This window comes from Barbus barbus (genome assembly GCF_936440315.1).
Source record: "Barbus barbus genome assembly, chromosome: 50".
Lineage (NCBI taxonomy): Eukaryota > Metazoa > Chordata > Actinopteri > Cypriniformes > Cyprinidae > Barbus > Barbus barbus.
In genome coordinates, this window is record NC_136728.1 from 15,484,653 (window position 1) to 15,505,846 (window position 21,194).

Genomic DNA, 21,194 nt, shown 5'->3' on the forward strand with positions numbered 1-21,194 from the left:
GCAGAGCGACAGCGTTTGGAGTCTTAAATGCCATTTGCAAGTTGGCAGCTATATTGGGAAGCTCAATCTTTGCCTCATTCATAGGCATTACCAAAGTCATCCCCATTCTGCTGTCCTTCGGGGCTCTGGTTGGTGGCGGAGTGCTGGCCCTGAAACTGCCTGAGACCAGAGAGAAGGTCTTGCTGTGAAAATCTGAAGCTGATAGTTTGGTCCAAGCCATTGTGAATGACTACTTGTGTGGAGATAACTGCTGGCATGTATAAAATTGGGCTTATTCAAGAAAAAAAACTACTTTTAAACTCATAATATGTGATATTAAATTCTAATATTCAAAAACTACAAGGACCAAATGATGGATCTAGTCCTAGTCAAAATATTAATGTATAGATATGCCTGATATTTCATATACAGTAAGCTAAAGGCCTATTGGGTCATTTAGAGCCTCAAAAAAATCTGCACTAGTTATAGAGTTTCAGAAAAATCTACAGGGAGTATTATAGATAAAAACCTCCAGTGAAAAATACAGTTGTCCCAGATTTGCTTGGATGGGGTAATCAAAGTCGTGGAAGTCTCAATCCTGTGCCATTTCTTGGTCAAAAAATTCAGGTACTGTTGAAGATTTTCTTTTTATCTTATTCTATAGCTTGTAATTTGCTATCGTCTCACCCTCTGCCTCTGCTTATGATGTAACCCTGGAAAAAGGTGTATTTTTGTCCTGGTGTTTGCAAGTGTCCTACTGTATGTCAAGAGACTGATCTCAATGTGTCGCTGTACGTTTGGCTGCTCGGTGCAGAATGTGCGCTTGTGTTTGTTGGGTCACTGCACAAACCATTATGTGTGCTTCCTCCGTTTTCTATTTTTGCTTTATTACCTGTAAAATTGGCGGAGCATCTTATAAAGCTATAGCCTCACTTTACCTTGCCTTTCACTAAATGTGTTGTTTCTTAGTGCTCTGTCACTCTCTTTCTCTATCGCCCTCTTATTTTATTATTTTGCATTCTGTGAATCCTGAAAAAGTCAGACGGTTTGGTCACTTTGGACTTGAGCTTCACAGAGCCACATATCTTTACGTGTTGTTGACTGAGTTGCATGTGTGTAACTAACCAAGTAATGTTGTCTTTTCTCAGTGTGTTGTTTGGATGATCTAATGTATGTCTCACTGTGAATAAAACTGGTTAGATCATACTAGTCATTGGTAACCTGTATCATTTTAGTTTTCATGAGCTGGTTATAGGCCTCTTAAAGGAACGGTACACACACACACACACACACACAGTAGAAATTTCTGTTATGATTTACTCACTCTCATGTCGTTCCAAACCTGCTTGACTTTCCTAACACAAAATATGATATTTTGAAGAATGACGATACATATTATTTTTGGACCACGTTGACTTCCATTCTATGTCCAAAAAACGTTATTTTGTGTTCTATGGAAGAAAAAAGCCATGCAGGTTTGGAATGACTTGAGGGTGAGTAAATAATGATGTGATTTTTGTTTTTAGCTGAACTATCCCTTTAAAGTTTATGAAGCTGTAACCAACGAACAAAGCTGTGCATGCTCACTATATTACTGTTTTGCTTTAAAAAAACGTGCAATTGGAGATTCCAACTGTGAGGAAAAAATGAATTTTGAGATAAAAGTCACAATTGGCTTTTTTCTCTCTCTCTCTCTCTGCGACAAGTTTATATCTCAAAATTCAGATTTTTTTCCTCAGAATTGCCAGGAACAAACTTCGAATTGTGAGAAAAAAAGTCACAATTATCTTTATTTATTTATTTATTATTTTATTTCGTCTCAGAAACAGGATTCCATACCTGAAAAACTGGACGGATGGAATGAAAACCTCCTTCTCGTTATGCATAATTCATGATAAACTCTGTGTAGATGATTCTAAGTTTATTTGTGAACACTTGCTTCTTCATTTTTATAGCATATTTATTTGGAAATATTTTCTGGCTGTTACAGAAATGATTCATTTTTGGTTTTCCATTCTGTTGTTTTTGTTTTGTGACCGTACATTATGAATTACAAAAAATAAACATTTATGTAATTCGCACAGTTTGTGTTGGATTTTTTATTTTTTTTTGGCTGAATACTTTCTTCTGCCTGCCAGCTCATTCTGTCTTGGGGTTCGAGCAACTGTGTGAAAGATGTAACAACAAGACCTGGGAAACAGATCTGGAGCAGAGTCCCTTTTTTTCGCTTGGTTGAGAGGTTTTAGTTTGTAGAGAAGCTATTCAACACTTACGGTATCTGAAACTGTAGAAGTGGGTGGGAAAATATGTAAAAAATGAGTCCAAAGATCATGTTACATGCAAATTCTGGTTCAGAAGTGAGTGAATATCAAACACTAGATTCCTGACGATTTATATGATGATGTACTTACAGTATATTTAGTGCACTAAATGTAAGTTTTTTTTTTTCAAATTGGGCACCACATACTCATGTCGTTCTCACAATGCAATGTCATGTTTCTCCTGATTTGCAGCACCTCTGTCTCAAGATATTTTGTTTTGGTTCACACTCAGGGTGCAAAATGCTGCACACCACGAGAGGAGGGAAACAAGGAGAGAACATTGTCATTCCCATGGGAATGTCTAGTGGACAGTTTGTTGTTTTAAATGTTAGAATTGAATAGAAACATATGCCTTAATAAAAAAGTATTTTTTTTTTAATTATTTTTGAGATGGTGAACACTGTAGTCTTATAAGACTGTGAACTAATAGATGCTAACAGTCTCGCCCTCCATGCTTCTGAGGTGCCAAAGACCACCACAGACCTGGCACCTCTTGGGTGAGATCAGGGTTCGGGACGTTCACATCACAAAGGTCACATGGGGGCTTTGAAAGGACAAGTCAGAGTACAAAAATCATAGATGCTGAGATGTTTCAAAAACCTGCTACAACACAAATGTCAAACTATATAAATATTTGGAGTTTAAATGTTTTGAAAGAAGACTCTTATGCTCATGAAACCAGTATTTATTTGATAAAAAAATATAGAATAATACAAATAAACTAAATTAAAATACACAAAGACAAATGCTACATTTATAACACCAGTTTAAGATGCTTTGATAGTAGATATTTTCTAGCATTATATAAATATTTGATAAACATGCTGAATAAAATTATGACTCTAAAGCATTTGCCCATTAAAAATGTTTTTAACATAAAAATGTATGTACACATACTATACTTACTGTCCCCTATACTGCTTATCAGCAAATAGATGCTTCTGAAAATCTATTAATTGTGTTGATTGTTGTTATTGTTGAGCGATTGTGAGAAGATGAACTCTTGACTTGAGCTCGGTGAGGTCGCGGAGACTCTCGTGAACTGTGTCTCGCTGGTTTAGCACCTTGTTGTTCTCAAGGTGCCATGTTAAGGTGCCAGTCTAAACAGCGGCATTTCAAAACTCCCCCAGTCACCCACACACCTTCAAACAGGCTAAATATGTAGTGAAAAGCTTTTTAAGGGGTTTTCAAATCATTTTAGTGATTAGTAATGTTCAGCAGCACATGTTGGAGCACACTATGCTGAGCAGTGCTAAGCTAATGCTGTGCAAAGTTAAAAAATTCATAATGTAAGGCTAAAAAGCATTTAACAGTCTACATATGAATAGGCTTTATTCTTAAATGTCTTTTCAATGACAGTGTATTGGTGTGATGGCTCTTAATATTGTTTAGCCAGCCTCATTAGTTCTCTTACATGTGTGGTGTGAAATTCCATTAAAGGTTCACGCAGACAGCAGAGCAGTGGACTAGCCTTTAATGTGACCCATTAGAGGTGTCGTTTAACACCTTGGCTGTGAAAGAATGGCCTGAGTCTCTGTCCCTATACAACTGTGACCTATTGACCGCATATCATCGTCTGTAGCTTGGTTTCAGGGTATAGATATATCCTTTATGTGTTTATCAGTGTCCATCAAACATTGCATTTGTGTACTTTCTTTAAATAATTTATGCCATGTTTATTTGACATACCTATTCATATATTAATATAAAATATATTATATTAATTATACTATATTATCAAAGTTGACTGTAGTATAGTGATATTGGTTGATGTGTATGTTATGGTTGATGAAAAGCAAAGCAATTTATTATTTAAATATTATAAAGTAAAAAAAAAACATTTATTTTCATGTGATTTAATATAATAAAAAAATTACAATATAATTAAATATAATTTATAATTTAAATAATTTATTGTCTTAATTGGAAGCTTTAATTAATTATACAACATTTCAAATCATTTATATTTTTGCATTATTCTTATATAGTATTTATATATTGTATAATAACATATTTTATTCTAATATTTACACACACACAACTAACACAAAGTACAATTTCATATAATAATACATAATTTAAATAATTATATATATATAAATTTGTAGTAATATCTAATATATTATTTAATATATTATTAACATCTCTATTATTCTTATTTTATATAGTATTATTAATTTATATTATTATGTATAGTATTAGTATCATGTTTTTTTGGCTACTTTATTTTTTTCTTTTTATTATATATATATATATATATATTACTTCATGAGAAATTGTAATTATCATGCGGTAAATATGTGTATTTATATATTATATTATTATGTATTATGTATACAGCATTAAATGAAATATGAATTTTAATAAATCAATTTATTGTGTTTCTATTTATGGGTTGAAAATAATCCAAATAGTACTGGAGGGCTTGATGTTAAAAACAGTAGCGAAGGGGGAAAAAAGTTAATTTTGGGTAGGAGTGAAAAATCACACATTACCTGATGACTCATATCTGTAGGTTCCCACATCGGGACTGGACTTCTCCCTCTCTCCCTGTAGTCTGGTCTGGGACAGAGGCCTGCAGAGGTGTCACTTCACACCTCTGAGGCCTGAGGCTGCTATAAAGCCTCCCTCCAGCAAACCCTCCGGTATCACTGACTCTCTCAAACCACACAGAATGGACGTGTCTTCTACTTTCTTCAGCTACTTCACACAAAATTCCTGGAGCTGCCCGAGCTCAGACTCTGAATTCTACAACATCTCATCTCCTGAAGCAGTTTCTCCTACTTCCTACATGGACTTCTCTCCTTCAGCTCAGCTTCAAAACAGCTCTTCTCCACCTCTTGGAGGTGCAAAGGTGCCCACGTCGGGTTCCTTAAATCAGGACGGCTCACGTTCCCGTGTTGGAACTAGAAGAACACGCTGCAAGAACCCAAGCAAGCAAAGACAGAGCGCCAGCGAGAAGGAGAAGCTCAGAATGAGGGACTTGACCAAAGCTCTCCACCACCTCAGGACTTACTTACCTCCTTCCGTGGCTCCTGCCGGTCAAACCTTGACGAAGATCGAGACTCTTCGCCTCACTATCCGATACATCTCCTATCTGTCTGCTCAACTAGGCCTCAGCGAAGAGTCTCTCTGCCAGATGAAAGCTTCCAGATACCAAGAATCACCTCAAAATCAGGGCTATTCAACACCAGAGTACTGGGGTCTCAGCACATCACATCAAGAACTGTCTCAAAGCACCTTCAGACCTTCAGAGCATGACTTGAGGAAGACAGAGATGGATTCTCATCAGGTCTGCATGAACATGGAAACACCTGCTTATGATGATTCCTTCAACTCCAGCTCCGAATCTCTTCTGGAATGCCCTTTGTATGTAGATACAGCCACAACATACCAGGTGTGTACTTTGTTTGGCACTTATATATTTGAAATGAAAAATTCTGAATATGTATAAATAATGCATATTGTGTTCGTTTTTTATTATTCATTTAATTTTCAAAGACTGAACAAATGCTGAATAAAATAAACTTATTTTTTTTCCCACCTCTCTTTTTAGGGCTACAACAAAGCTGTCCACTGTCCGATTGCACCGGAATTCTGGGGATGAAACTCTCATTGAACTTTTCATATATTTAAAACTTTTCATACTATTTTTTTTTTTGTACTGTACAGCATTTAATATATTTAAAAAAATTGCTTTATCTTCTTTTAAGATTTCTATTTTAATATTATATATTTTGTATGTTGTCCTTTTTTTGTACAAAGATTATACTAATTTATTGATATTTATAATAAAAACATCTAAATGTCAAAGTTTTGATCTTGTGTATTAACTTTGAACTTCAAGATTGTGTTTATTTACCATTAAATAACAATAAAAGGTCTTCGCTATTTGAAATCAACTTTTGTCAATCAACAGTTATTCATAATTATCCATTATCAACATATTCTCAAACCAGGGTTATTATAGTTACCCGAAACTGAAATTAAAACTAAAATCATAAAAATGTAAAATAATAATAATAATAAACATAAATAAACATTTACTCAAATAAAATAAATATATTTCTACATTTTTTCATTTTTATTTAGTCTAACTTAATGTATTCAATTAAACTGAACTAAATTAAAAATCAATAAAAAAAAACTTACAGACCTTACGAAAACACTGGCTAACATTAAAATGAGAGCTGAACATATAAAAATAAAAATCAATTTAAAATAATAATAAAGACTGCAATAGTGTCTAAGTTATGGTAAAATAACACTATCTCAAGTATATTCTATATTAGTGACGGAGGCGATATGAACTCTGTTTGCTTTATTGTAATGCAATGTCTATTGTTTCCATAAGAGGGCACTTCATGCCACTCTTGACACACACTGTCACTTTTGTCCTAAACTTAATATTCTCTTAAGGTTCTCCATTTAACTTCTGTTGCATGCTTTATACTTGATGTTACAGCAATGTGAGTTACAGCTAATCAAAAGATGAATGCTTGGATAGCATTTCTTAATCTGTATTTTTTGATAATATAGACCTAATGCAATTCTTCCTATCCTGTTGACCGATTCATTACCCCTGACAGAAAAAAAGATGCAAAAATCAGCTGGAATGTGCAGAAATTGCAAAGACAGGCAGTTAAAGCGTTAGTGGAGGCTTTGAGTCTCTCCTTAGTCATTTACATGTAAATTACACTCAATGTTGCAAATGGGCTTTTGCAGCCAGTATTCACATTCAGGAATTGCAGATCCCAGCAGATAAAGACAATTTTATATGGAGTAAAACAGTTAACTAGCACTAACAATTGTTTAGAAGCTTTAAAAGATTTTTTACACTGTGAGAAAAACATATAGCGTAATATTAGTTCTGACATATTAAGTATGTTATTATAAAGACATGTTCATCAAAAAATTATATTATTGAATTTTATTTGTCATTATATTAAAGCAAAAACACACTATTATCATTATTTGGAAAATATTTTTTTATTGTCAACAATATATATTTTTTTTACTAATAGAATATAAAGGCGAAGCTAAAGGTGACAAGGGCTAGAAAAACACATATATAAGTATTCTTAAATATATTGTATGTGCATAGCAAAGAATGATATTTACAAAAAATTTAAAATATTTTCATGCGTGCAATTTTTTTTACTCAACATTTTACATTATTGTTATTTTACTTAAAGAAAACAAATATATGTATGTATATATATATATATATATTTAAAATTTTCCCCATTGAGGCCCTCTGGTGGTCAAACTGAAGTTATACACAGAAGTTATAATGAATTACATAATTAAAACATCTTTCTCTCCAGTCATGCTAAAATAGGTATAGACCTTTATATATTATATTATATTATATTATATATTTTATATAATTATCAAATATTTTGTTTTGTATTTGAATCAACAAAAGTGGTTGTTTCACATCGTTTTCATTTATTTTGATTTATTTTAACACATTTATTTAAAAAAAAAAGCAAAATAAATATCTGTTCAATTTCAGCATGTTTAATGTTTCATTCACATCATTACATGTAAACAGCATTAATATATTTGCCCTGATTTTGACCACTGAAAAACTCAAATCAGTCAGCAACTATTCTAAATATTACTCTGACAGGTTACATCAGAGATAAATGTTCAAATTCTGATAGACCAAATAATTAGACAAAAAAGTTTTAAATAAAATTTAATTATACTGAATAAACATGAATATAAGAATAAGACGAATATATTATTATTATTTATTTTCAGTTTATTAATATATTTATAGTAACTATTTTTTTTTTTTTTTAGAAAAAAAAAAATCTGATTACATTTTCCCTGTAGCTAAATTCAATATTATAAACTCAAAAAGACAACATGTTATTCCTCAACCCGTTCAAGCTGTGCCATGACACAAAGGCCTTACCATCATCCAAGTACTAATCACGCCTGTGCAAATAGAAGCTTTTTCTTAATGAACTCCCGGTCAACATAAAAAAGCATCTCGCACCTCAGAGTCTGGGCTGGATGATCCCTTCAAAAGCCTGAGCTTCATGCATGCTTATCTTCATAATCCTCTAATGCGAGAGGGGTCGGCGTGCTGCATGCGTTTCAGGACCGTGCCGAGGTGTTAGATACTCAGCTAATTAGAACTAGGGCCCTACTCTTGACCCTGTGACTGATATGCTAATGTGGAGCTCAATACACAGTTTATGGAGCACAGGGAGGAAAGGATTTAGACAATTTAGTTGTTTACCTCAAATCAACATTTAACTGAGCAGGATAAGAAAAACACTTGACATTGATGTGCTAATCAACCTTTGATGCTTTAGGAAAAACTAAGAACACTTTGAAAAGGAAGAAGGGAACTCATATGCAGGGATTTAAATCAACATTTCAGTGAATTAACAGTGAGCAGTGACATTTTTAATGAGTTAGGCGCACATTGTGGTTTTTGTTTGTTGTTTGGTTTTTAATTGTGCAAGTTTTCTGTATGCTTTGGGCCATGATAATGTCATAGTTGTATATTTGGAATCCCATTCGATGACTTTTGACATCATATTCAGAATTTGGAACTTACTCATCAGCAAATTCACAGAAGTCATTTCTTCTGATCTTGTCTGAAATGAGTGTGTTGTCTGGGAACAGTCTAAATCGAATTCTTTCAGGTCAGCACCGGGCAAGGAGGAGCAAAAAGTGACACGTCGTGGTCTGGGAACCATTTCCTCAGAGCTACTCACACTGAAGCCGTAATCTACAAGCCCGAGCCTGAGGAAGAGCTCACCTTACACCTCAGAGAAGATAACAACAACTGGATACACAACCATCGATATTTGATCTCACTTCAAATCTAAAAGCACATTCATCACACAGCGATTTAGCAGGGAGTTTTATTATTATTATTCTATTAGCATGTTTTATATACTGTATGTATATATATATATAGTGTGTGTGTGTGTGTGTGTGTGTGTGCATATATATATATTTTTTTTTTTTTATTTAAATAAAACGGTTGAGCAAAACTGTGATTTCGAAAATCAAACATTTAAAATCTGCCCTTTTAAAATGAACTGTCCTTCCTGAGTTCCCATGAGGCCATAAAAGGTAAAAGTCAGTTGTCTAAACAAAAACCTGTGAAAAACTGACACATTACAAGCTACACACTTCACAAAAAGAGGTGTTACTCTGAGAGAGCAAGCATTTTATAAAAAGCAGAAAATAAGATATTTCAATTTCATACCATCTCGAATAAATAAAAAAAGAAAGATTTTAATAAATACAAACATGAATGAATAAAAAAATGCACTTAAGTAATAATAATAATAATAATAAACACACACACACACACACGTGTGTGTGTGTGTGTGTGTGTGTGTGTGTTATTGAAATTATTTCTAATAAATGAATAATTGTAATAATAAATGTAATAATTGTAATAAATATAAATATATGTAATATATAAATATAATGAAAGAATTAATGCATAAATAAATAAATGCATGTCTAATACAATAACACATAGATAAAAAAAGATAAAAAGAATAAATAAATACATTTCTAACCAATTAAAATAAATACAAATATATAGTTTTATTTATTATTATACTGCAAAAAAAGCAATAAAATGCATCAAGACCTGACTTTGATTGACTGGAATGTAAATTGACTGAATTTTTAATCATGTAGTACTGAACTCAATACAGAAGTACACAGTGCCCAAAAATTCACATCCAAATTATTTCCATAAATAAAATCTCCTAATCTATCTTGAACTTGTCCTGTAGCAGTGAATGTTATTTTACCGCTGCAGTCACCACCTCCCACCTGTGCTGGAAATGATGTGAGTTTTCCCAGAGACCCCCTGCCCCTGGTGTGATATCTCTCTGCCGCTTTGAAATTCTTAAGCGCCTTCTGGAGGTGCAACATCACACCTCTTCATCCAGGATATATTGGGTTGCTGCCTCCATCTCTTTAGCATTCACCCAGGTACTAGAGAACGAGAAGGAAACATCTCCTCTGCTTTGAAAAGATCACAACCATGGAATTGAACTTTTCTCCTTATATGCTCCAGAGAGCCAAATGCCAGTTTGAATACGAGCGATCATCTACCACCATTGATGCTGGGTACTTTAGTGCCTGTGGCAGCCTTTCTCCAAGTTCCTCCATTGATTCTGGATGTTTTTCTCCTCCTGCGAGCTGTTGGGGAGCTGGAAGACAGCCAGAGGCTGCTGGGATCGACACCATGCCGGCTAAAAAACCCAGATTAGCTTTACCTGCTGATGGAAAGAGACGTTCCAGGTCTAAAATCCCTGGAACGAAGCGTCAGACGGCCAGTGAAAGAGAGAAGCTCAGGATGAGGGATCTATCCAAGGCTCTCCATCATCTCCGAACCTACTTACCTCCTTCTGTGGCTCCTGCTGGACAAACCCTGACCAAGATTGAGACCCTTCGCCTCACTATTAGCTATATCTCATATCTTTCTGCTCAGCTGGAACAGTCTGAGGAGACCTTCAACCAAGAAGTAGCACTAAGAGACTACTCACAAGATCCTTCAGAGAGGCTTGAGACTGGTCTGCTTTCAGAAACCTGGTGTCTGGATGAGCCACAGGGACTTGTGCAAGACAATGTCCAGTATTGTCCAACAATCACAACCTTCAGTGATTCACCACAACAGATGGAAAACAACTTTCCTTCTACTTCAAACTTCAGAGATGCACAATCCTGTATGGTAAGGAGCCTTTCCATTGTGTTTTATTTGGCATATATTAAATATTCATTTAAGGACATGTTGATTTGTTGCATTGCACATAACTGAATTTCTGTATCTAATTAGTTTTTTCCTGTTTACAGTTTCCCTGCTCAACACCACACGATGCTACATACTACAGCCATGGGTTTTTTCAGTGAAGAACACAAGGAGAGATTATGATGCCAAAATCAGATTGTTCATCTATAAACTAAGACTTTTTTAGTTTGTTGCATTGTGAATTTATATATTTGTAATTATTTATCAAATAAGTTATTTTTCTATTGAATAAATTGGTATATGTATATTGTATATTTATTATCCTTTTTATAATAAATTCTTTGAAATATTACTTTTTTTTGCATTTTTTTCATCTTTGTAGATGTTGAGAGACATACCTTGATGTACATTCAGTTTCTAAACAACGTCTCTGTTTTATTCAACACAAAAGAGGTTGATTTTGAAATGAAACCATTAGTGTATGTAGGGTAAAGGTACTGCAAACAATAATGGCTGATCCGTTTATTAATAATATCATTTTATGATCTGTCATTACCAGTCTCATAAAACCCAAATGCTGTCACAATATCACTATTGAATCTATACAGTAGGTGGCAGTAAAGCTAAAGTGAACATCACATAAAATCTGTGGCTGTGACAATGAAAATTAAGTTTCTCCTTTGAAAATGATGGTGAACCAATAGCTGGAGATTTATGAAGTATCATACATTATAAATAGCATACATTAAAATACAAAATAGTGAAATCGCATATTAGCTCTTCATGCTGTCGCCTACAATGGTTAAAGTAGGATAAAATATTTACTTATTTCTTCAACAATCTGTTTATTTGATCTAATAATAGCATCAATAATTTTGTTCTCAGGCTAGTGAAAAGCCATCCAAAGGTCATAAAAATGTTGTTATTTAAAGTAACATTGAGTCAGATAACAAAGCATGAAGTTAGTCTTGCAAGTTTTATTTCCTGCAGTGAACAGCTGAGTTATGGCAGGTTGTTTACGGTTACAAACTTTGGAAAACACATTATATACACATCAAAACAAGATGCTGTCGTACATATGGCATGTAGCATTCAGTGACATTGATATAATGGAGCTACTGTTTGTGTAAAATGTCTATATCTTTGTTTCTGATGCAAACAAACAGATGTTAAATTGCATCAATATATAACGTTCTGATACATTACACAATCTGATTCATTTGAGCTTGTTAATGACAATCCATGTAAGAAAAAGCACCAGTCAGTTGACCTTAACAAGGCTATTAGTACACACAAACTACAAATGGAAATATAATGACCATGAAAGGAATATGCATGTGCCACTGCTATTATGGAAGCTAAGCAATTATATTCTATTGATACATATTACTTTCTAATGTTATATGCATCTATAGGCTACATATTTACTTCGCCCATTAATTTAATTATGTTTTATCCACATTGTCTTCAGTTGCTGAAAATGAAATTAGAAATTGGTTATTGGTTATTGAATATTGGTTAGAAAATATTCAAACAAATCAATATTTTGTTATTATTTGCTATAATACAACTATCCATTGTAGGTGTGTGAAAGCTAAAACATTTACACAAAACATAACACAAACAGAAAAACTCACCAGAAGCAGAAGAGTAGTCACTTGTGAAGGAAGCTACAACAAAACATAGTTAAACATAATAAAATGTAAGAAAAAGGAAATTATTTAAATTAAAACTGATAGATCGTTATAGTCTGAATGAATGAATCTAGTGTTTTGTCTAGGAAATGTCATGTATTACCCGAGTGATGCCCTCTCCTCCATTTAATGAGACCAAACACAGTCATCAACACCAGTCCCAATTAGTGTTGCTTTCGTCAACGAAAATTGTGACTAAATATCGACTAAATACGACTAAAATGTGACTAAATAGCTACCTTTATCATGTGACGAAAACGAGACGAGACGCAACGACACGTAAATGTTGGTCATGTGAAGATGACGATAATTAAATATATAATGTAATATTGTTGACGAATAAAAACGATACTAAATGTGTTTTGCAAAATAAAACCTATGCTAAAATGTCTCTTCATTTTCTTTGACTAAAACGAGACGAAACGAAATGTTATAACATTATTATTATAACACGTTATTATTATTATTATTATTTTGCAGTATTTCTGTTTCCTGTGTCACTTCTGGAGCTGCATCAGACGCAGGCGAGGCGACGTCACTTCTCAAGCCCCGCTCGCGGCATTATTTAGAAGACGACAACAAATATGTTAACATGTTTGGTTGGTAAAATAAATGTTGTTAATTCAAATCAGAGCGTCTTCCTTGTCTGGCATGGATGTATTCTGAAGTCTATAAGGTAACAATAATATAATAACATAACCTTGTTTGAAAGGTTTGGCTAAAATAAAATTTTGGTTTCTTCTATACTACTAGCGCAGTGGTGGGACGCTAGGGGAAGCAGGGCCTTCTCTGCTGGCCCTATAAAAGACACAATTGTGTGAAAAATGTTTTTATTGATTATTTAGGTATAATTTTCATTTGTGTAATGTCCACTAAATTGCCTATGATTAGTTTAGTTGAGGTTGAACTGGAATATCCTACATAAAAAAAGTCATAGGCCAGAACTACAGATAGTGCTACCCTTTTCTTGAAAGACATCACATCTGATTTGTTACAAGCATTAGTGACAGAATCATCAGCCAATCAAATTTTGACTTTCATTGACAGTCCGCCCTCTGGGTCCAGCTACGTGCCCAGTGCTACCCCCAGCGTTAGACCGCTCCTTTAATCAGGGATTTCCAGGGTACAAACATGAAAGTAAACGAAAAGGGGAGTAAAAGTACAAGGGGGGGGGGGGGGCACTCTGGAGGCCCCTCAGGACAGACACGGACAGGAACACAGGACCTCCAGAGTGGAACAGACAGACGGACCCTGGTGGAGCTAGGAGCTCAGGAGGCCATGGCAGGTGGTCTTCGTGGCCGTGGCCTCGTTCCTCGGCCACGCCACTCCAGCCGGAACCCTTCTACCCCCCCAAAAAATTTTCCATGGGGCAGCTCGGGAGTATCAGGAGTAGGGATGGCTCGATACCATAATTTTGGCTTCGGTACGATACCAGAATGTAGTACCTCGGTATCGATACCAGGTGACAAATAACCAGCCTCAAAAGATAAGTGAATTGAAAAAAAATATATTAGTAATAATAATAAAAACAGATTCATATGTTAATACCTTTGTATCAAACTGTAACAAAAAACCTAAAGGGAACATAGGTTACATTTTGATGTTGGAGAAAAAAAAAAAAAAAAAAAAAAGGCTAACTGAAGTAATAAGATGAAAATATATTCAAATCTTATCAGTGCAAACTAAATTGGATTGGATTGGATTCAATTTATTGTCATTGCACATGTAGGTACAAGGCAACGAAATGCAATAGAGAAGAAGAAATACAGCATAACATGAGGAAAGAGAGGAGAAAAAAAAAAAAAGTGTCCTCGCACTGCGTTCTTGGAAGAGAACGCAGCGCGAGAACAGACAAAAAACCTCAGCATAAAGCACAGTCAACACAGGAACATAACTTGCATAGTAATCCTAGTTCAAGTAAATGTCTCCTAAAAAAAAAAACCTACCGGAAACATAGGTTTCATTTTGAAGAAGTTTGAAGAAAAAAAAAAAAAAAAAAAAAAAAAAGCACTGAAGTTGCGCAATTGATGCAACAAATGTTGCTTTATTGTAAAGTGTTATTCTAACAGTCAATGTAATATTCAAAATCATCTTATTATTTCTCTCTCAGATTGTTTTCAGATTTCAGACTCAACCAAAGAAAAAGCATTAAATATAAATCTCACTCTCTCACTTGCTTCATATTAGTGGTCGGTAGCACGTCAGAAACATTCCCTAAATATCATTGATACTAAAATTAATATAGCAAAACTCTTGCTCAATTCATATCCAATTAAAATTTGATTATATGAAATGCAAGTGCATGTATTACGTGACCAAAACTTAATTGATTCTAGCGTGTCTCACATGCACATTTGCGCTTACTGCATTACATCTGAATGTGCGTTGATCAGATGTAAATAAAAGGTCAAATCAAATCTGAATGTAACGGTTCGTGGTTGTGGGAAAAAGGCTCACGACGAGAGGTGAAAACAAAAGAGGAATCTTTAATCAAAATAGCTTCAACGCACAAACACTTTGTTAACTTAAGATCGGACAACCGTAAAGGCAAAACTGAGGATTTATAAAGGGAGAGGAACGAAAAAGGAAACAAGGTAATTAATCGAACACAGGTGATGCATATAACTAATTAACAGAACTAGGTCAGAAACTAAAACAGGAAGAACCAAATAAGGAAGAAACAGAACAAAACCAAAACTGACATATTACACTGAATTTATGATGCACTCACCTGTCCATCTCTTAATTCTTTGAAAAGATCAGGATGAGCAAGCGACAAATGGTTAAAAAGATTTGATGTGTTCCTGTGGCAACATGATTTAGACCTATAGCAACGCTTGCATACAGGTGCAGTAAGGTCAGTTCGTTCACCTTTGTCATCTGCTTTTTATCCAAAGTAATGCCATATTTCACTTCTACTGTTCTCTTTATTTATTAATTTTGGGTGCGCTGAGTTTCATCTGTTTGATCCATCGCGTTGTTCTGTTGTCACATTTACCAGTTGCGCAGCAATTTGGGAAGCACTGCCACCTACAGGTGCATTTTGCAACAGCAGCGTATGAAATACCGAATTGAGCAAAATTATGATATCGTACCGTTTGAAATATAATATATACCGGTATTTTTCCAGTATCGGTATACCGCGCATCCCTAATCAGGAGCCCTCCGGGGATAGACATACAGGAACAGAACTGGACAGTACAGCCCACAGGAGCTAGACAAACAGGAACAGGACTGGACAGGACAGCCCACAGGAACAGGAAGCCCTCCCGGGCTAGCTCGGAAGCTGAGGCTTCTCCTGGGCATGACAAGGAGTCAGGGGCCCTCACAGGGTCCCTCAGCAACCGCCTCCACTTCCGCAACAAGGGGGCAGGCGGCTGGAAATGGCCTCCACGGCCACTACAAGAGCCGCCTGCCCCAGACGAGTCTCCGTGGACAAGACCGACTGACATGATTAAAACTGTTCCTGAGGGCACGACAAGACTTTAAAAACGGCACTCCTGGCCGTGACATGCGGAACTGCATCCAGGGCAGTGGCCGGTGGGCTTGAGTCAGCGGCGGGCCGGCGGCCTGGGTGAGCCGCGGACGGCGGCATGATCTCCCGAGAACGGCGGACTGGGGTGAGCCGCGGACGGCGGCGTGACTTGAGGGAGCCGCCGACGGCGGGTTGGCTTTCCCCGCAGACGGCGGCGTTGAGCTCCCGTGAACGGCGGGCTGGAGTGAGCGGCTGGGTTGGGATAGCCGCGGGCAGCGGCGGATATCTCCCGCAATCGGCGGGCTGGAGGGCTTGCAGCCAGTGGACTCACGGCGATCCTGCCGAACTCCCACGCCCACATATCGTGGGCTAGGGCAGAAGGACGAGTAGCGACTTCCATGCCACGGGACAAACAGACAGGAACAAAACAAAAGACTATTAAAACAAAAAAACAAAACGGTGTGAAGGGGCGCCGCTTACTGTTAGGTCTGGTCTTCTGTCACGGTGCACACACAAGGGAGGAACAAGGAACATGCAGACGAGGCTGTAAGTCAAAATAACAGTCTTTACTGAAGGCAGGGCAGGGCTGACACAGACAGGAACACCAGGGAGTAACGAGTAGACCAGACGAAATCAAACTGAACAGACAGGACTATAAATACACTGGATAATCAGATAACGAGACAAACACAGCTGGACAAGAATTAACTAATGATCACATTTAACAAGGACAGGCAACAAACCAAATATGGAAACATGAGGCAGGAACACATGACACACATGACAGAGGACTGACGGTCTGGACCCTCATTACAAATTTTTGGTTACCTGAAACTAGTGTCAATGTTTGTATATAGAATGTAGTGTTCATTCAAAATTGTAGATGCTTTTCCCAGTCACAAAACAAATGCTACCAATGCTACTAATTTTATCTCTATTAAAGTGATCAAATTCAAATGCTTATGTAATTGATTACAATACTTACCATCAGTTTCATTTAAGATTTTTGTTGTTCCTGCACTTTTTTTCAAGAGAGATGATTGTATGTCATCTCTTATTTTGAGGAGAACATTTGAATCGAACACATCGTCTTCAGTTGTTGTATTTAGTCTTGGATTAAGGGATTTCATCTCACCATTATAATACATAACTCTGATATCATTCAGCAGCACTACATAGCTTAATTCAGGAAATGGTGTTTGTCCTTTAATGTACGTTGCAAGCAACCATAATGAGTGAGGGCCTGTGAAAATAACAGGGAAATGGAAACTGCAACAAAAACTAAATCATGACTCTTTTTGCGTGTGATTTAGAGTTACCTAGCCCCTACTTTTATTTAATCAGTCAAAAATTGTATAAACAAATACATACATTAGTCAGGCATCACTAAAAAAGAAAGGTAAAAGACACTTCACTGTCTTCGTGCATTTAAAAATAACACCCAATGTTAAAAACCTTTATACAGACTAATCCTGTTATTTTGTTTTTATTTACATTTCTCTTTTAATGTGCTGTTCAGTCTAGCCATCATAGGTTAACCTATACCGGAAGTGCATTTGTTCTGTTGAGATACTTATCATATATTTCCAAAGCTGATTCAAAGTTCAAGTGCAACATATTTATTTTAATTTGAGATATCAAGTATAAGAATTGTGTCCATATTTTATGCTTTCAGTCAGCACTCACTTGCAAACTATCAGCTTTGAAACAAACCTCAGTCTTGTTTCACGCATGTGGGTATTGAGTGTCACTGAGCTTTCCTGCTTTTCATGTTTAACTAGTAGTCAGTAAAACATAAATGAATGGTAGACAACTAAAAACAGGTCCAGCCTTTTACTTTCACATTTGTCTGAAGCTTTTTTCTTTCCTTTTTACCTAACAGTGGCCAACTCCTGGTAGAACTGCATAAATAGATCTACTCGCATGACTTTTAGGTCTTTACCACTAAAATAAAATAAAAAATGATCCATCAAGTGTTGTAAATTATATGAGTTTTACTGTAAACAATAATACTGAAAATTTCACTCTTTAGACAGTAACTTGCCAAAAGACATTTGCAAAAATAACATTTAAAACAATGTACTCACTAGAAGCAGGAGAATAATCACTCTTTAAGGAAGCTATAATAAGAAAGGAAATAAATGCTGCAGAATTATTAATAGAAATTAAAGATTGTATACATGAAAATATCACTGGATGACTTACCATTCACTTCAGTTCTTGTGCTTGTCTCCTTCTGCATTTATAAATGATGATTCCAGTTCCAAACACCAACACCAGAGCCAAAGCTATCAGCACTGGAGGAATCACTGATCTAAATGGTTATTATTTTTACTAGATTAAACTCTGAAACAAATGTTAAAAATTCACAAAACCACTTATTTTGTTTTTATTATTTTTTATTTATTTTTCCATAGGAGTTCATTACCTAAAGTGACGTCCAGTGTGTTGTCCAGACTGAGGTGTGTGACAGAGCAGGTGTATTTGTATTTGTCTGCAGCACTGATCTCCAGACTCTTCCTCATCTGGTACGTCCCGTCAGGCAAGTTTCAGACAGTTAAATACTCTTAACTTATAAAAATCTACACTAATCATTTTGTTTTGTTTTCATTTACATTTCAGTTTGAAAGTGCTTTTCAGGCTTACCATGATAATTCAGTTGGTGGAGGCACATTGTTGTTCTATTTTGCTATTGATCAACAGCTCAGCATGCAAGGTACATGCTTGTAGAAGGAGTGAATTTGGTTGAGAATATCTAAATTTTAGTTTACAAAAATTGTATTTTATGGAATTCTTTTGAAAATGTACTTTTGGAGCAGCTATTGGAAGCAAAAGTAGAAAAAACTGAAAGATTGCTGTCCATATTACTGACATATAGGCTCCTGTATGCTTTCAGTCAGCACTCACTTGCAAATGATCAACTTTGAAATAAACTTGTTCCACCCTTGGGTGTAATTCGTGAGTGTTTTGACTGAGCTTTACAGCTTTTAATATTTAGTTACTGTAGGTAAATTTAAAGGGGTCATCGGATTCCCATTTTACACAAGTTGATTTGATTCTTTAGGGTCTTAATTAAAAGTCTATAACAGACTATGGTTAAAATTTCTCAATGGTAGTGTAAAAAACACCTTTTTTACCCTGTCAAAATCATCTCTGTTTTCATCAAGCCATTATAGTCCATGTTGCTTTAAATGCTAATGAGCTCTGCTCGCCCCGCCCCTCTCTTCTGAGTGACGAGCAGACTGTAAACTTTAGCCACGAAACTGGCTAGCTAGCACATTATTAGGAAAGGCGATTTGCAAAGATTAAAACCCTTATACTCACTTCTTCTGTGAGGCTGGATCACGAATGATTCGTGCGAACATAGATGCATTTAGGCAGATCAGGATTGGCGCATTCCCTTCAAAGCGAAAGTAACGTTAATCCTCTGCATCTTCAGCGGCTTAGATATCTGGAGTAAATGAAGACACCTCAATCGCTTGATCGGAGACGTTCTTGTCTTCCCCTGCACTGGAGTCAACTCAATGGTGGATAGCTCTCAGCTCACTCAGGGCGGGTCTAAGGTAAGACGGCGGCCTTGTCAATCAACTATCATGGGAGGGGCCTATACAGAACTACATCATTCTGATAGGAATCTCAGAACAGCCTGATTTGAGAAAGGGATTTTAAGAAAACTACTGGGTGGATTCTTATCATTATAAGATGGATGTGTACACACACTACATTTATGTTCAAACAACTTATAAAGTGAATTTTGCATCAGATGACCCCTTTAAAGGAAATGGATGTTTGTGGTTGTCAACCTTTACACCACAAACAGGTTTTTTCTTTCACTTTCCCATTTGTCTAAAACTAACAGTAGCCAACTTCCAGAAGACCTAAAGACCACAACTTTTAGGTCTTGTCTAGTCAATGGTAATGGGATTTGCATATCTATTTAGTAACTGTACTATGCAAAAACTGTGAAAGTATAGTTTCTCTTGGAAAAAGAAAACCCTTAAGGTAGTTTGTCAGAATAACTTTGTTCATTGTTTAATGTTTTTCTGATCATGTTGTTTTGTGGCATGACATTTCCATAAAATTTATAATGTTTCCACGTTTTCTTCACATGCTGAAATTTCAATTTGATGTTTAATCTTAATGACAATTTATAGCTCATTATGTGAATTTTTTTGTACTAACAAATAAAGCCGGAGGTTTTTAGTCACTAGGGTAGACAGTGTAGGCCTACAGTCGGAACACATTCTCCAATTTACATTACCACACAAAAACATGTTTTTTTTAAATGTCTGCGAAAGAAATGATGATCAATAATTCCAATACATACTATTTTCCACAGTTAGATTATAATGTCAAAATGACTTGAAATATATCATATATATATATATATATATATATATATATATATATATATATATATATATATATATATATATATATATATATATATATATATATATATATATATACGTACAGTAGTCAACATTTGAAGTGGATCAAAACCTTTCATCAAAGTTGTTTTAGGATTTAGGACAACTTTGAAAGGTTTTGATCCACTTCAAATGTTGACTACTGTGCGTATGTGTGTATATATATATATATATATAAATATATATATATATATATATATATATATATATATATATATATATATATATATATATATACACATACATATATATACATACATACATACATACATACATATACATATATATATATATTCATCTGTCACAAGATGCCGGCATAGACAGTTTGTGTTACTGTAAATGAACATGATTTGTGCAGACCACAATGTGTTTGAATGACAATTGTTAAAACGGCATACATAAAAGCTAACAATTATGTTCATATTATGTTCATTAAATGAGCCAGGAAACAAAACATGGGACCAGCCTTTTCTAGAAATTACATGGTTCTGTTGCTCATGCTGAGGTTAACGGGGAACTTATGTATCAGCTAAATGAATAAATGTAAAT

At 35.3% G+C, this 21,194-nt stretch overlaps 3 protein-coding genes across 3 annotated transcripts in view; all 3 read left to right on the top strand.

Moving 5' to 3' along the window:
• LOC306868104 (synaptic vesicle glycoprotein 2B-like) overlaps positions 1-2,060 on the top strand; it is a 28,999-nt gene extending 26,939 nt beyond the window's left edge. The window contains exon 13 of the mRNA XM_079414127.1: positions 5-2,060. Coding sequence (XP_079270253.1) covers positions 5-188 — 184 coding nt within the window. The 3' untranslated portion in view covers positions 189-2,060. The remainder of the gene's footprint in view (positions 1-4) is intronic.
• Positions 2,061-4,974: 2,914 nt separating this feature from the next.
• Positions 4,975-5,907, top strand: mespbb (mesoderm posterior bb; the record flags this gene model as incomplete). Its single annotated transcript, XM_079414832.1, has 2 exons — positions 4,975-5,697; positions 5,857-5,907. 2 exons carry the CDS (start codon positions 4,975-4,977, stop codon positions 5,905-5,907), a joined length of 774 nt encoding a protein of 257 aa, XP_079270958.1.
• Positions 5,908-10,338: 4,431 nt separating this feature from the next.
• Positions 10,339-11,207, top strand: LOC306867916 (uncharacterized protein; the record flags this gene model as incomplete). The annotated part of the gene is made up of 2 exons (XM_079413871.1): positions 10,339-11,028; positions 11,151-11,207. 2 exons carry the CDS (start codon positions 10,339-10,341, stop codon positions 11,205-11,207), a joined length of 747 nt encoding a protein of 248 aa, XP_079269997.1.
• Between the last annotated feature and the right edge of the window lie 9,987 nt (positions 11,208-21,194).